Source organism: Pelodiscus sinensis, chromosome 5 (genome assembly GCF_049634645.1).
Source record: "Pelodiscus sinensis isolate JC-2024 chromosome 5, ASM4963464v1, whole genome shotgun sequence".
Classification (NCBI taxonomy): Eukaryota; Metazoa; Chordata; order Testudines; family Trionychidae; genus Pelodiscus; species Pelodiscus sinensis.
In genome coordinates, this window is record NC_134715.1 from 76,747,761 (window position 1) to 76,765,440 (window position 17,680).

At 42.1% G+C, this 17,680-nt stretch overlaps 1 protein-coding gene across 5 annotated transcripts in view; it reads left to right on the forward strand.

The window, feature by feature from the left end:
* Window positions 1-16,147, forward strand: part of SNX25 (sorting nexin 25) — a 134,096-nt gene extending 117,949 nt beyond the window's left edge. For 3 of the 5 annotated variants that reach the window (XM_075930316.1, XM_075930318.1, XM_075930317.1), the window contains 5 exons: window positions 3,469-3,586; window positions 7,083-7,149; window positions 10,798-10,979; window positions 13,599-13,699; window positions 15,547-16,147. In XM_075930316.1, coding sequence (XP_075786431.1) covers window positions 3,469-3,586; window positions 7,083-7,149; window positions 10,798-10,979; window positions 13,599-13,699; window positions 15,547-15,627 — 549 coding nt within the window. In that variant the 3' untranslated portion in view covers window positions 15,628-16,147. Of the gene's footprint in view, window positions 1-3,468; window positions 3,587-7,082; window positions 7,150-10,797; window positions 11,009-13,598; window positions 13,700-15,546 lie in introns of those variants that run through there. The other 2 variants (XR_012904267.1, XM_075930320.1) reach the window with 2 other exon arrangements.
* The last annotated feature ends 1,533 nt before the right edge of the window (window positions 16,148-17,680 follow it).

Sequence of the window (17,680 nt, forward strand, 5' to 3'; positions counted from 1 at the left end):
TCATTCTTGTCGCTCTTCTCTGTACCCTTTCCAATTTTTCCACATCTTTCTTAAAATGTGGCGCCCAGAACTGGACACAGTACTCCAGCTGAGGCCTAACTAGTGCAGAGTAGAGCGGCAGAATGACTTCATGAGTTTTGCTTACAACACACCTGTTGATACAACCTAGAATCATATTTGCTTTTTTTGCAACAGCATCACACTGTTTCCGCCATGCTCCTTCCTAGACAGTCGCTTCCCATCTTGTATATATGGAACTGATTGTTCCTTCCTAAGTGGAGCACTTTGCATTTCTCTTTATTAAACCTCATCCTGTTTACCTCTGACCATTTCTCTAACTTGCTAAGGTCATTTTGAATTATGTCCCTATCTTCCAAAGAAGTTGCAACCCCACCCAGTTTGGTATCATCTGCAAACTTAATAAGCGTACTCTCTATCCCAATATCTACATCATTGATGAAGATATTGAACAGTACGGGTCCCAAAACAGACCCTTAAGGAACTCCACTTGTTATCCCTTTCCAGCAGGATTTAGAACCATTAACAACAACTCTCTGACTACGGTTATCCAGCCAATTATGCACCCACCTTATCGTGGCCCTATCTAAGTTATATTTGCCTAGTTTATCAATAAGAATATCATGCGAGACCGTATCAAATGCCTTACTAAAGTCTAGGTATATGACATCCACCACTTCTCCCTTATCCACAAGGCTCGTTATCCTATCAAAGAAAGCTATCAGATTAGTTTGGCATGACTTGTTCTTCACAAGCCCATGCTGGCTATTCCCTATCACTTTATTACCTTCCAAGTGTTTGCATATGATTTCCTTAATTACCTGCTCCATTATCTTCCCTGGGACAGACGTTAAACTGACCGGCTGACCGGTCTGTAGTTTCCTGGGTTGTTCTTATTCCCCTTTTTATAGATGGGCACAATATTTGCCCTTTTCCAGTCTTCTGGAATCTCCCCTGTCTGCCATGATTTTTCAAAAATCATAGCTAAAGGCTCAGATACCTCCTCTATCAGCTCCTTGAGTATCCTGGGATGCATTTCATCAGGACCTGGTGACTTGCTGACATCTAACTTTCCTAAGTGATTTTTAACTTGTTCTTTCTGTATCCTATCTTCTAAACTTACCCTCTCTCTGCTTGTATTCACTACGTTAGGCACACCTCCAGACTTCTCGGTGAAGACCGAAACAAAGAAGTCATTGAGCATCTCTGCCATTTCCTAGTTTCCTGTTACTGCTTCTCCCTTCTCACTAAGCAGTGGGCCTACCCTGTCCTTGGTCTTCCTCTTGCTTTTAATGTATTTATAAAAGGTGGTCTTGTTTCCCTTCATGCCTGTAGCTAGTTTGATCTCATTTTGTGCCTTTGCCTTTCTAATCTTGCCCCTGCATTCCCGTGTTGCTTGTCTATATTCATCCTTTGTTATTTGTCCTAGTTTCCATTTTTTATATGACTCCTTTTTTATGTTGAGATCATGCAAGATCTCCTTGTTAAGCCAAGCTGGTCTTTTGCCATATTTTCTATCTTTCCTACACAGCGGAATTGTTTGCTTTTGGGCCCTTAGCAACGACCCTTTGAAATACTTCCAACTCTCCTCAGTTGTTTTTCCCTTCAGTCTTGCTTCCCATGGGACCTTACCTACAAGTTCTCTGAGCTTATCAAAATCAGCCTTCCTGAAATCCATTACCTCAATTGTGCTGGTCTCCCTTCTACCTTTCCTTAAGATCATGAACTCTATTATTTCATGATCACTGTCCCCTATACTGTCTTCCACTTTCAAGTTCTCAACTAGTTCCTCCCTATTTGTTAAAACCAAATCCAGAACAGCTTCTCCTCTGGTAGCTTTTTCAACCTTCTGAAACAGAAAGTTGTCTCCAATGCAGTCCAGAAACTTATTGGATAGCCTGTGCCCCGCTGTGTTAGTTTCCCAACATATGTCTGGATAGTTGAAGTCCCCCATCACCACCATATCTTGGGCTTTGGATAGTTTTGTTAATTGTTTAAAAAAGGCCTCATCCACCTCTTCCACCTGGCTAGGTGGCCTGTAGTAGACTCCTAGCATGTTATCACCCTCGTTTTTTACCCCTTTTAGCTTAACCCAGAGACTCTCTACACAGCTATCTCCTACGTTCATCTCCACTTCAGTCCAAGTGTGTACATTTTTAATATACAAGGCAACCCCTCCTCCCTTTTTTCCCTGTCTGTCCTTCCTGAGCAAGCCGTACCCTTCCATAACAACATTCCAATCATGCGTCCCATCCCACGTTTCTGTAATACCAATGATATCATAGTTGTATTTATTGGTTAGCAATTCCAGTTCTTCCTGCTTATTACCCATACTTCTTGCATTTGTATATAGGCATCTAAGATACTGATTTGATCTTGCCTCCCTGTTGTTCCCTGACCCTCCTTTCTCCTTGCCATTATAGGCCGTAGTCCCCCCCCATTTCCAACCCATCTCCCAGTCCCGCACATTCAGCACTTACCTGTGGGCTTTGCTCACCTGTCCCCATCGAACCTAGTTTAAAGCCCTCCTCACAAGGTTAGCCAGTCTGTGTCCAATCAGCACCCTACTTCTTCTCCCTCCCACACCCTGCACAGCAAGTAGAAGGCTCCCAGGGGGGCAGCTCCAAAGCAGAGGGCAGGTGCAGCATGACAGTGGGTGGAGGGGCAACTGAAGTTCCAGCACTTGAGAGCTTCCTAGCCAAACCAGTCAGGATCACCTGTCAGAGGCTCTAAGATCTACTGGTAGATCCCAAAATGCTGGTTGGTGACCACTGCCTTAGTCTTTCAGCTACATTCATCTTACCAGCCATGTAGATAGAAGAAAAGAATAATGATGGAAGGAAATGGAGAAAGCAGCACATAATATTTTTTGTTACTCCTTTTTTTGTTTCCAAAAAAGTTGGAGGAAGGCCATTGTGAATGGATCCAAGACCAGTGCTTCTGCTAAGACACCCAAAGTTTCATCATATGCTACAGCTCAGCTATTGCTCAATGTCACAACATGTTTGTTCTTTTACCTGTACTAATGCCCATAAAAGCTTGCTGCATGTTCACTCATTAAAGAAGAGTTTTCACTTTATTCCTTATTTTGTAATCTCTAAACGAAATGCTCTCACTTTTCTTCCATTCTAGGTCATTCCACACATTCTTCAAATCTGTTAGGCTAGAAATATTCTTCTTTATTACTGATGGCAGAATGATACACTGGAGCTGTTTGAGATCTGTACTGTTTATACAGCTCCTTGAAAAAGGACTCTAAATTTAGAATACATTTTTTAGCTGTCAAGACCAAACCAAATAATAGGAAAAACAGAATTATTAGTATATTGCACCATTACGAATGAGAGGTGGGTTTAGGTTCATAAAGTAGGTAGTTGGGAGGGAAAGGAGGTCTCAAATTAAGGACCCTTAACAGCTGCCTTTAATATTGTACCTGCACTGCTATTTTAGGAAGAGACAGAAGAAGATAGTGACCTGTCAGACTATGGAGACGATGTGGATGGGAAACGAGATGCTCTTGCTGAGCCATGCTTCATGCTGATTGGAGAAATTTTTGAGCTGCGAGGAAGTAAGCTTTGAACTTGTTTGCTCATTAGTGGTTTCAGTTGGTCTAGAAAAATGCTATGAAATACTGTTTTTTCAGACATGAAAAAAATCTCTGTTTTCCTACCATTTTCATGAGTTGAGATATTTTTGCAATGTAAAATACTGATTTCTTTGGAAATTGTAACAGTTCTTTGACTGTTCTGGGATTTAGCTCCCAGTCATAAGATTGTAACAGGTTGTGAATTTTGCATTCAATATTGGCAAGCTGCACCTCTGTTTGAAAAAGTTCTATATTTCCAAAACACAAGCAAAAATCAGAGTATGCTTTTATGTCTGTATACTGCATTTATAATGAACTAATTAGAAGGAAAAGGAAAGTAAATAGTTTAATAGTTTGAACATGCATGTGTCAAAGCAACATAACTTCCACATCCCTTATTGCTCCACATATATCTAAGGTACATAGTAGGCCTGAAGCAAACTAATGGTAGAAATATCAACTCCTTTGATGCTGGATCTTTCATTCCTTACATGTGTGAGTAATGGCTACACGATCAGGTCATGGACAGACGTATCAAATAGAACTAATTTATGTCCACTAGATGATGCAGCTGTATCTTTCCAAACATACAGTTTGCTTAATTTCCTTTTCAGAGCAGCTGTTCTACGATATCACACTTTTCAAAGTGCCCTAATTACATACACCAGTTGGAGATATTTGCAAATGCAGATCTTTCCCAAGACACCATTGCTAAAAGGGTGAAAATTAACTGAGAATTTTATAGTTAGCCGCAAATACTCAGATTGTTTCCTTCATTTATTCTTGATGACAAGAAGCTGCCTTTTTTTCTTTTTGAAAATGTATCCAGAATTTCAGTGCTATTGATTAATTTCATATATCCTACTGATAGAAATACACATGAGGGAAAAAGGCTTAGGAAGTAATGCTAGGTAATAACTAATGTAAACATTTAGATTATATATTCTTAAAAATGAAAACTTTCCAATATAAACCAAAAAATTAACAGTGTAGTTCTTTGCATGTTTCTACAAATATACAAAATGTGAAAATGGTTTAATAATCCCTTCCTATGATCTAAACTTGATATAAGTCCCCAGCTATCCCTAAAGCAGTGGTCTCCAACCTTTTTAAGCACAAGATCACTTTTTCAATTTAAGTGCAATCCAAGATCTACTTCAAACCCAAATATCCTTGTCCCACCTCCTTTGTGCTCCTTGCCCCACTTCTCTGAGGCCACGCCCCTGCTCACTCTGTCCTCCCTCCTTCCCCCACTTTCTCTCGCTTTCACCAGGCTTGGGCAGAGGGTTGGGATGTAGGTTCTGGTCTTGGGTTAAGGATTTAGTGCATGAGGTGCTCTGAGCTGAGCTTGGGGCAGGTATTTGGGTTTCAGGAGGGGGTTCTAGGTGCAGGCCCTGGGAGGGTGTTTGGATGCATGGGGACCCAGGGCTAGGGCAGGGGCTTGAGGTACAGGAGGTGGGTCATGATTTGGATAGTGGTTTAGGATGTGGACTCCAGTTTGGCTCTGCTTCCCTCAGGTGGCTTCTGGATGATGGTGCAGTGGGGCTAAGGCAGGCAGGTTCACACTTGTCCTGGCCCTGCACCACTCCCAAAAGCAGCCAGCAAACTTGCTCTAACCCTAGTCCTGTTGTACCCCCCGCCCCCGCTTTGTGGAGAGAGGATACAGGGTGGAAGAAGGGGGACCATGACGTTGGTGCCCTCCTCTCCCTTCCCTGCCCTGCACAGCAAGCAGGAGGCTCCTGGGGGAATAGCTCCAAGGCAAAGGGGTAGAGATGTTCAGCAGTGGGAGGGAGGAGCAGCTGAAGGGCCAGCACTTGATATCCAAATGGCCAAACCAGTCAGGATCACCTGTCAGAGGCTCCAAGATCTACCAGTAGATCCCGATCTACTGGTTGGTGACCACTGCCCTAAAGAATAAAGAGAAGCTATCATTGGAACAATCAGGGTTCATCTTTCTATTAAAAGGAAGAACAATCTAAGTCTACTTTGGCTTCAATGTTTGTAGTGTATAAATTCACTAGACATCATGTTCCAGAATATTAACACTCTCTCCTCCTGTTTTCTAGTTCTATAAATTGAAAACCTGAACTATTGATTCTAATTTACTATAGCTCTTTCTGTGTTATTACCAGTTATACCCTAGGGCCTAGGTATTTTTTCTCGTAACTTGGTGGCAACACTTGACGTTCCTTATTTTTAATCTCTATTTTTGGACTTTTGCTAGGTAGCTCCTAATAGACAGGTGGCACAATTGAATCAAGTCATGCAAGATGCTAAGTGTAAGCTTAGATCTTTCAGCATTTCCTCTGTTAGTTAAGGGTAGATCACAGTTAGGCTCAGTATAGGCCTAATTCTATTCCTACTGAAGCCAATGGGAGTTTTCCTACTGGCTTCAATAGGACAAAAGTTAAGCTACTGTTCAATGTCCCACACATTTTTATTGGCCAAGTTGGAATATAGCAGCAAAAGGCCTTTTATCAGTCAAAGAGCTACAGTACTGCAGCATTTTTTTTCTGGCTAGTCTATCTCTGGGCAAAGAAAGCTCCCATAACTTAGCTTCAGCATGGTTAGTCATGAAAAAATGACTAACATAATGGCTGAACCTATTGACTGGAAGACTCTAACTGTAAGGAAACAAAGTCATTATAGAACTTTGTTAATTGATACTTATGCACATTTTGAAGAGACTGTCCCATGAACCTAACTTATTCATTTTCTGTGCAGTTCACTTTCTGCAAGAGGAGAACGTCTATTTAATTTTTTGAGATGCAGATCAATAGAGAAGAGAAGTGACCAGAGTTTGAGAAATTTGAATGGTTTCTATAATGACCAGTTTGTTGAATGGATTTTTAAGGCTTTTATTTTTCTTTTCAGTAGTACAGGGTAGTTGAGGCTTATTCAGGGAGAAAACTCACTGCATATATTTTGTTTTATATGATAGTTGCTTCTGCTACTTTAATGATTTTGGGTGCTTACACTATTCCAACCCACTGTGTTAGATATTTCTTTAATCTTTTATTAAAATGATAGTGATGAATTACAAACAATCCCCAGAAAAGTCTCCTTTATTCCATGAACTCTGGGGCAGGAAACTACACAGGTTTAGATTGGAGCTGGATGTGAACAACAATGATAACTCTTAATACGTGGTTGTGATTTAATCTCTAGCTGAAATTGAAATGCTGCTGTCAAGACACAGCAAAAATAAATATCACTAATCTAAAAAGTGTATTTCTTGCAATCCAGTGCAGTCACCTTTATTTTTTCTAAAAGTTGAAGGAGCTAGTAAAGTAGCCCAAAAATAACAGGCAGGACAGACAGGGGAAAAAATTCAGAAGTGAAAGAACTATATATGTAAACCTTGAAAAGTGAAACAATACAGATAATAGATACATGTATTGTAGTTTTTGGGTCATGATTGTGAAAACTATAGTGTTACTGAATATCTGGTCTTTTCTTTCCTTTTTCGTTGTTCTAGTGTTTAAGTGGGTCAGAAAGACACTAATTGCACTAGTACAAGTCACTTTTGGAAGAACTATCAACAAGTAAGTTGCTTTAACTCTGATTCTGGAATCATTACTGTATGAATAAATAACTACAGCAGACTGAAAATATTTGTAGACACTGTTCATATAGTTATGAACATGCTTATCTTGCTGGGACTTAAAATTAAGTTTATTCTTATGTTGTTCAGAGGTGAATCTAACCTAGACTGGGAATATGGATTAAGAAGGAGCTCCCAAGGACTGAAATGGGAGAGTTAGGGGCCAGTCATCCTTCCTTCCTTCTCTGGCTGACCAATGGGTAGATAGAGCCTAGAGAGGAATAAGGGTCACCTGGCATTTCCCCAACATGTGTGCTCTTCCTCCCCATTTCCAATGGGGCTGTCCCAATCACTACTGGTCCCATCAAGTTTCCCATCTATTGAGGCAGGTGTGTGGCATTATGGTTCTGTTCATATAATCTAAACCACAATTCTGAAATCAAGATTGGCTCATAGGGATTTGGCACTTGGGGAATTAAATTACAAAAGAGTAAATATATTTCATTGATGAGAAATGGGCATCAAGCTATAGAAATGGACAGTTCATTTTTTCTTCAGAGTGAATTAGCACCACATAGCTCCTTAGATACTATCCTGTATTTTGTGAAGGAGTTAAACATATAGTAGTGGTTTGAGTGGCTTTTATTTTCTGGGTCTGTCTGCTTTTCTTGTGAACCCACAAATATTTTCTCTAGTGCTAAAATTAGATTTTTATATTAAGCTGTTCCATTGTAGAAGAGACTATAAATTTACCTAAATGATAGAAACAATGTTAAATAGAGAGGAGGATGAATGTCATTTATTTGTAAGGTAAAACATATAACCATTGTTGGTAAGCCAAATTGTCCGTTTTCATTAGTGTGGTCTACTAGTCCAAGAAGACTTTTCCATGTTGTCATGAGGTTTAGGCCCATGCTATGTGGTCATCACAGAGCTGAGTAAACAGTTGGAAATCTCTTCATGGAAAATACTGTGGAAAAAACTTGTCCTTTCTTGGTTAAAAAAAGTTGACTAATACAGTCTCTCTGCCAATGTAAGCGCCTGTTAGTCATTCGATAGATCAGAAATTTGGCATCAGCAAATCTTGGTTTTTGCTTTCCATGGATCCTTGCATGGTTTAATCACCAGTTAAGGGTCTAAAAAAGCTTTTAAAAACCTTACAAAAATGAGATAATTTGTTACTCTGCATTGTTGTGTTAAACTTCTAAATCTTGAACATTATATTTAAATATCTCTCATCTTGCTGGTTTGGGGAAAGTTATTGGTATAAAGCCATCAGAGGGGACATAAGAAAACTAAGTCCAAAGTTAACAAATTGTAGACCATGGTGCGCTTGCTAGTGGTACATCAGGAGCTGGTTAGCTACATTGTGCTAGCTCTCCCCCTTGGTATCAATGCTAAATTGCATAAAAGACAGCTAATATCCTGAAAAGATGAGAGCCTGCACTGCACCTCTTGAAGGTGTGTCCCAGGAAGGATGGGTGGAGGCTAAGATGGCTTTAAACTATCTTTTTACCCATTCCGTTCTGGGCTTCTCCATGGCCCACAAAATTTGGGTTGGAGGCCGCTGTCAATCAGGAGTCCACGCACAAGTGAGAAGCAAAAAAACCAAACTAACCAACCAACCAAATGAAAACAACCCCTCACACTGATGTGACCCCTAACTGAGAAGGGGAAGGACACTCGTCACATTCCCCTTGCACACCAGAGCCTTGCGGGGCCCAAGCTAGTAGACTTTTGTGTGCTCCAGCCCTTTGAGAAGATGGCAGGGAGGAGCTGGAGCACCAGCATGGGCTCCCCAATGTTAGGAGGGAGTCCCAAGCCTCGGGGACCGGATCTAGGCAAGCTGGGGGCCACATTTTGCCCCTGGGCCTTAAGTTCCCTACTCCTGATTTAGATACTTTTGGGAGGCTTCCAGAATTACAGCAGCATCCTTAATTGTTTTGTAGGTCACAGCTTTGATTGGAATCTCTTCAGTGCTGCATATTGGGCCTCCATCCCTGGTAAACCACCTGTGTCAGGGTTTGCTAGATGGTCCTCAGAAGGCAGCCTTATAGCAGTCTTCCACAGGTTTTTTTTCCCTGGGAAAATCCTCCCAGCCAAATACATCTGTGTCACTTTATGAGTAAAGGGTCCAGAGATGGGATAAGGATTTTTCCCTAAATATTTCTTCAATAATGACTTTTCTGTCTAAGCAATTGCCATAGTGATTAAGGGATGTTCAGCAATAGTGAATAGAAGAGAAGTAGTCTATGGGCTGCTCTCTCTCTCTCTCTCTCTCTTTAAATGGGGTCCACACTAAAATTGAAAAATTCTTGACAAGTTGAAGAATGCCTGATGTTACTCCTACATAAACCTGGAGTCATTTTTAAAAAGAAAGTCATTCCCCTCTCATTGACTACCTCCCATTTGTGTGTCTGAAAATCTCCATTCTATCTCTGAAGGCCATATCACCATATTAAAGATGAAGGTGGTTGTAATCTTTTCCATGTAATGCTAATTACATGTACACCTCAGGGTATGGTTGCCAGGTGTCCGGTATTCACCCGGACAGTCTGGTATTTTCAGCTCCTGTCCGGTAAAAATATTCAGAGAATACCGGACACCTGAGATGTCTTGAGTTCTGGCTTCCTCGTGGTGAGTTTTATTATAGGAGCTTCATTGTAATTATACATATGTACAATATAGCTAATCATACAGCTGGGCACTATCACTATTTAACCTATAGCTGCCCTTTAGGTTCACTATAACTAGATTTCATCTGTATAAAATATGTTAAGGAGGGCCAATATAGGCTGATTTGTCCCAAACCCTGCACTCCCCTAGGGATGGCCCTGATGGTAGGTCATTGCTTTGGAGCTGGTTGTATATCCCAGAACTTGAGCTCTTTAAGTGAAGGGTGCCTGAGATAATAGTTAGCCCCAGCAGGAGGTTACTAGCTCTCAGTCTGCATGGTTGTAGCACAGTTGATTAAGGCGTTTTCAGGGTACTTTTCTAGAAAAAGCTTCATCCTGTTTTATCTGTCTGGAACTTATGCCCATGCTATCAAGTTGTGGTTCCCAACTACTATTTTGCTTATCGGTGCAGATTTTCCCACTCCTCTGCTTCTCCTAAGGAGGGCGCCTTTGTATATGGCCCTGATGTAATGCTATGGTCCACTCATGTAAATATGTGTGTTCCTTACATTGCACTGAGTTCCGTCTTTTCCGTACTCCTGTATCAGACATTTGGAGCAACTCAAGTTTCATTTCCAATCAGAGTGCACATAACATAATAGGAAGTGGGGGGCAGTAGCCAAATCAACTGAAATAATAAATTGGTACAGTTTTATAAAATTGGTTGTGGCCTCCACTATTTCTTTTTGTGTAACATCTGAGGTACAGGCCGTCCTCACTATAAATCCAAGATACGTTCCAAAAAACTTGGACTTATAGCAAAACAACTTAAAGCAGGGAATTTTTTCCCTGCGGCTGACTTCCATTTGCACAATTTTTTGTGTGTGTGTGACTTAAGAGTGGGGAATGGGAGGCCGTATAACACATCCATTCCTACAAGCATCAACGAATTTAGTGCGGAATGGATGTATGCCGGAGCGACTTATAGTGGGGGCGCCCTGTATGACTAATGACACAGTCATTTCTTTTTAAAGACAAATACGTGACACAGTAAGCTGGATATTCAGCGAGCCAATGCTTGTTTACTACATCAGTGTATTCCGAGATGCTTTCTGGCCAAATGGAAAATTAGCAGCCCCAACAAGATCCAAAAGTGAAGAGCAAAGTCAGGAGACAAAACAGAGAGCACAGCAAAAACTACTTGAAAACATTCCAGGTGAGCCCATCATCTGTGTTTCATTCCAGGTGAGCTACATAACCACACTTGGAACAAACAAAGGCTAGCCCTACACTTTTCTCTTTGCAGTATAGATCATACCTTCTAATGCTGAAAACAGGCACAATCTTAATCCTGGGCCTTATTCCTAGCACCTCTAGAAGGCAAATTGCAGTGCTGTTCAGTGCAGAATCGGACTTCTATGCCCACCTCTAACAACATTTTAAAAAATGGTAGTGAGGCCTGTAGGATTTGACTCTTCTCCGTTAGCTGAGATTTCAGAATCAGCCTCTTCCAGAAGGTTGTCCCCTACTGATAAACAAAACACACAGCTGCTTGGGGCACCACATTGCCCCAAATTTCATGGTAACCAATGCAGTTGCAGGCTCCATATGGGGTCCAGTGGCTCCTTTCCCCTCACAGTCTGCACCTCATCCTCGCTTACCAGGTAATGGTGAGTGGTGTAAGCGTGGATCAGAAAACTCAGAAGGAGCAGGGAACTGTAACACAATTGCCAGCTGGAAAAAAGTGGCAGTTTTCCTTTCAAAGCACCACTTCTCTCTGGCTGCACGGCCACCCTCTTCTACTCTGACCTGCACTCATGCCACTTGCCATCCCCCTTCAGATGGTAAGATGGGAGTTTAAACGTTTCCAGTGCCAAATACAACAATTTAGGGATAGGATCAAGAAAAAAAATCCAGAATTCCTCTTTCTGAATTCCATGTTCTAACCTCTTCTGAGCAGTTTAGCTAATACATTAAACTTGTCCTACAGATTAACATCTCTTTCCATTCAGTCAAAGTACAGAATATTTTAGGCACAACTCTTCACGCTCTGATTTATGAGCTATTTGGGTTTAAGAAACTAACCTAAGTGGCCTGATTTTCAGAAGTGCTGCTCACCTGTTAGATCTTCTTGGCTTTACTTTGTAGACATGGTCTCAGCACGCTATATGAGCCATTCCTATTGCTATCACATACCTTGCACAAAAGTAGAGCACACACATTTTCCTTTTCTTTGAAATTACTATCCTATACACCCTTAGTTGATGATATAGTTTCCAAGCCAATACTTACTTGCAGCTTCTTCCTCTTCTGAGGATGACCTAGCCATTTCCATATAGCTTCCTGTTACACCATGTTTCATTGTAGGCAAAGTTTAAGTTAATCTTTTCCTCCTTTAAAGTTAATTACATTTCTTGATAGAGATATGTGTCCTGGCAATGAGAGCTCAGGAGATGTGGCTGTTGCTGATAATTGTAAAGATGGATTTCAAATTTTAGCCTAATACCCTAAATACCCTACTACCTGATTTCTTTATCACCTTGGGAAAGTAGGCTTCAATGATATATTCGACTGCTTCACTAATCTCTCTGTTACACACACTTTTCAGTAATTTTAAATTTATGTTCAACAGACAAAACACAACACAAGGGCTACGTCTACATTGGCCCCTTTTCCGGAAGGGGCATGTTAATTTCACGAGTCGTAATAGGGAAATCCGCGGGGGATTTAAATATCCCCCGCGGCATTTAAATAAAAATGTCCGCCGCTTTTTTCCGGCTTTTAGAAAAGCCGGAAAAGAGCGTCTACACTGGCCCCGATCCTCCGGAAAAAGCGCCCTTTTCCGGAGGATCTTATTCCTACTTCAAAGTATAAGATCCTCCGGAAAAGGGCGCTTTTTCCGGAGGATCGGGGCCAGTGTAGACGCTCTTTTCCGGCTTTTCTAAAAGCCGGAAAAAAGCGGCGGACATTTTTATTTAAATGCTGCGGGAGAGATTTAAATCCCCCGCGGATTTCCCTATTACGACTCGTGAAATTAACATGCCCCTTCCGGAAAAGGGGCCAATGTAGACGTAGCCCAAGATGTGCATTGAAAATATTTGAAATATAGTATAAAGAACATCATATTTGGCTTTTGGTACATTGTACTTGGCTTAAATAAAATAGTTGAACATAGTTTCTTCATGAAAAACACAGGTTGTTTTAGATTATGTTTATATAACAAAACAGAATGTGCCACATGTTGCTAATGGTCAACCAAGAAAGCCCTAGTTATTCATTTAGAAATGTTTTTATTGCTCTGTATTTGGGGATATGTAGGCTTTTTAATATTAAGAGACAGCACTGTGACAAAACTGAGGTACATGTCTCCTTCAAATAACTTGTTCAGATGATCAGATACTGATATTTTTGACTAATTTTCTTAATGGTATCACGTATCTACAGTTATGTTGTGCACAGTATGTGAATATCTGAATAATATGAGAATACAGGCCTGGTGCTCTGTTCTGCTAAACACCCAATATGCCCAGTGTATATCTTTGATCATAGCAATTACTGGGTGTAACCAAAACAGCATTAACAAAATTCTGATTGTAAAGATATTTGATGCAGATGCTTAATCATATGCCTAACTTTAAGCACGCAAGTAGTCTCATTCATTGACAGCTTATATGTTTTAAGTTAAGTGTGTACTTCAGTTTCTTGCTTATCAGTATAATTCTCGTCCCTGTTATGTTATGTGGTATCTTTTGGTGTAGTTGCCATTGAGTAATTGTAAGCAGATAATTTTTTATCAACATCAGTATAAAAATATAATCTAAAATGTTTGTTGCAGATGCTCTGCAAAGCCTTGTTGGACAACAAAATGCCCGTCATGGTATAATCAAAGTGTTCAATGCACTGCAAGAAACTAGAGCCAATAAGCATCTACTATATGTGAGTAACCAGAGTGTTCTCTGTGAATTTGATTAGCCTACTAAGTTCTGAATATTCTAATGGCTCAATATTAGAACCTTAAAGACTGTCTTTATCTTCTTTGTTTGTACAGTGCCTGGCACAATTGGTCCTAGTCCATCAGTAGGACTCCTAGGTGTTATGACAATAAAAATAATTGGTAGGCTTAGAAATGTCAACATGCATATAAACAAGAAATTGCTTTCTTGCAGAGATTTATTATATTTAGAAGGTTTACAAAGTTTTTAATGATTCTTTTCCCAGTAAAGGGATGTTACAAAAATCTGCATTTAAATTGTCATTTAAACTTTCTAATTTTGCATGTTGAACAAATGTTTATAAAAAAGAAACTTCTGGTTCAGACAGAAATACAACTTAGTACAGTAAAACTTCATTAGTCTGGCATCCAATGCTCCGGGACTCCTGATGGTCCGGCACCATCAGGAACCCGGAAGTGCTGGGCCAGCCGAACAGGCTTCCCCATTCAGCTGCTGCTGAAACTGACCAGCAGCTGAATCTGGGAAGCCGGGAGCAGAGCAGCTGGGGTGCTACCGGGTTGGTCTCGTAGCGCTGCCCCTTGGGGCTGCGGGACCAACCCAGCAGCACCCCAGCTGCTCTTGGGGACGCCTGGGGCAGAGCAGCTGGAGTGCTGCCTGGTTGGTCCCATAGCACCAAAGGACGGTGCTGTGGGACCAACCCGGCAGGATCCCAGGTGCTCTGCCCCAGGGGTCCCCAATTCAGCCGCTGCTGAAACAGATTAGCGGCTGATTCCAGGAAGCCCGGGGCAGAGCTGCTACGGGACCAACCCGGCAGCACCCCAGCTGGTTTGCCCCAGGTGTCGAGATTCAGCCGCTGCTGAAACTGACCAGCAGCGTCAGTTTCAACAGCAGGCTGAATCCAGACGCCTGGGGCAGAGCAGCTGGGGTGCTGCGGGGTTGGTCTTGTAGCGCTGCCCCTCGGCGCTGCGGGACCAACCCGGCAGCACTCCAGCTGCTCTGCCCCAGGCATCCCCAAGAGCAGCTGGGTTGCTGCCGGGTTGGTCCCGCAGCCCCGAGGGGCAGCTCTACGAGACCAACCGGGCAGTACCCTAGCTGCTCTGTCCCAGGCATCCCCAAGAGCAGCTGGAGTGCTGCTGGGTTGGTGCCGTAGCGCCACCCCTCGGCGCTGCGGGACCAACCCGGCAGCATCCCAGCTGCTCTATTGCAGGCATCCCCGATTCAGCTGCTGCTGAAGCTGACCAGCAGTGGCTGAGTCAGGGACGCCTGGGGCAGAGCCGGACTATCGTAAGGGGGGGCTATGAGGGGCCTGGGGTGGCATTCCCTCCCACCCCACTCCAGACCCCTCATAGCCCCCCCTTCTGATAGTCCAGCATATCTGATAATCCGGCACCCCCTGGGTCCTAAAGGTGCGAGATTATCGGAAGTTTACTGTACTGCTTTCTACACCTGATAGAGATCCTCTTGGATATAGTGGGACAGATCCTTAGCTGATATGTTTTCAGTAGAGTTGTTCCAATTAATACCAGATGAGGATCTTGCACATTGTGTCAACACTGACAACTCCCTCCTCCAGCTTCCTTTTTCTCATATGATTAGAAACTGATTTTCTAGGTCATCTTTTGTGAAATCAGTTTTGAGGTAATGCAAATAACACAGCGCTGCATGATTATATTGGCATATGGGAAATTTATGATAGTTCCATGTAAGATGAAATGTATGAACCTGGTGACCCTATTATTTATGATTCTCAGAACAGCTCAGAAGGGAGGTAGAAATTTTTGTTTGCTCTTTACATAACTGGAGTGGTTTTCTTTTTTTGTTTTTTTTCAGGTCTTGTTGGAACTGCTGCTAACTGAACTGTGTCCTGAGCTAAGAATTCATTCAGAGCAGCTTAAAGCTGCTCATGTTTGAATCTGCACAAGTGAACCACTAAAGAAATGTCTGTGTAAAAATAGACATGAACCTTATCTTCCTCTTTTCCACAGAGGGCTGAGGACTATTAAGTATTTTTTAGTTTTCTTTCTCCAGTTTTATGTGAAGTAAACAGACTTGAAAAGATCTGATGCTGTAGTAGGGTAGAAGAACAATGCTGTATAATTGCCAGTTTTATTTAAATTGTTATATTTGAATACTTTTGGTTTAAGATACAGACTGAAATATAAATGTTAATATAAGTTGTAAGACTCTAGAAAATATTTTAAACGTTTATGATAAATGAAGTTTTGCTTAATAGTGGTAAATTAATTAATGTTGTACAGTTAATTTCCTCGTTGAGGATTTGAATACTCCTTTATTCTTGTGTATTGAAGAGCCCTGTAGTGCAATATTTCATGTAAAGTTATTGTGGAAATTTTATCTATTTTATTTTTACCAAAGACTTATCATAATTTGAAGCATTTGTAAGCAATAAATACAAAATTGGATTATGGTATTTAATGATAATTAGTAGTTAGTGGATGAGTTTGAATCATTCCTTGCAGAGAGAATATTTTCACCATACTATATAGTCTGTCCAACAGGTCACATGAATGAGTGTGTCATAATGGAATGCATCTGATCAATCACTAATTAGAAATTGCTTACTGCCTTGATTTGCTGACATTCAAAGCACTCTTATTGCACTCTGACATTATTCAGGATTGCTGTGTTTAAATGCACATAACTTTTAAATCTAGTCCTGATTTTATGCAAGGGAAGTAAAACAAATACATCTTTGTGTAGTGCTTTTTCATTCATGTGTAAAAACATGTAAATGGTTGTAATGAACACATGAACAGCTGAATACCATCAAATGTTTGTAGGTAACAATCATTACTTTCTTTTACACTAAGTCAATATAACTGTGGTATCTTTGAGAGAGAGCAACTGGCTTACAATTTAGACGGACTACAGTTAAGTTTTGAAACCAACACCCATATACTACTGTGAAGTTTATTGTAACAGCAAGATTTCTCTGATAATACAGCTTTCAGTTTCCTATTCCACAGCATAGCTTAAAGAGCTACCTACATTCTGTTGGAGATGGAAAGCTATATAATTAAAAACTTGAGAATATGTAACCAGAATACAGCAATAGGCAAATCTCACAGGGGAGAAAGTGATACAGTAGAAGGTACAGTATAATGTGGCTGCTCCATGGTGTAACCTATGGCTACTTTTTCTGACAGTTGAGATGTCAGTTCGTATTAATAGCAATAGCTAAGGCTCCAATATGGATAAGGATTAAGACAGATAGTTATAGTCTAGAACCGTGGTCACCAACCCATCGATCATGATCGAATGGTCGATCGTGAGGCTTTCGGGGGACCCCCCCCCCTCACTGGTCCCCACCCCCAAGATGAACACTGCTCTGATGCCACCTCCAGGGACAACTGAGGTAGTGCGGCCTTCCGGCGGGGTAAGAGGGAGTTCTGCAGCTGCGCGCCAGGTCCCAGAAGTGCGCGGGCTGCTCTTCCTTCCCCCTCCCGCAAAAGACAGCACGGTATCTAAAACACCAGTCCGTCGTGTGCTGCGGACTTTGTTCCCCTGCTGCCTTCCTGCATGCGAGGAAGGGGGTAGGGGTCCGGGACTGCGTCGGCTCCCGCTGCTCAGGCGGCGCACACTGCCGTGGGGAGTGGAGGAGCAAGGGCACACGCTGCCCAAGCGGTTGGGGCTGGCGCAGGCCAGGACTCCCCCTCCCTCCTGCGCAGGAAGGCAGCAGGAGAATAAAGTCCCCAGCACACTGGCTCCAGGTGCTCGGGCAGTGCACGCTGCCGTGGGGAGCGGAGGAGCAAGGCGCGGAACTCCCCCTCTCAGGAAGGCAGCAGGGAAATAAAGTCTCCAGCAGGCCGGCTCCAGCTGGCGTGGTCCGGGACTCCACCTCCCCCTGTTCCCACCCCGTGCAGGAAGGCATCAGGCACGCAACAGACCAGTGTTTCAGGTACCGTGCTGCGGTTTGGGGGAGCAGCCTGCACATTTCCTGGGC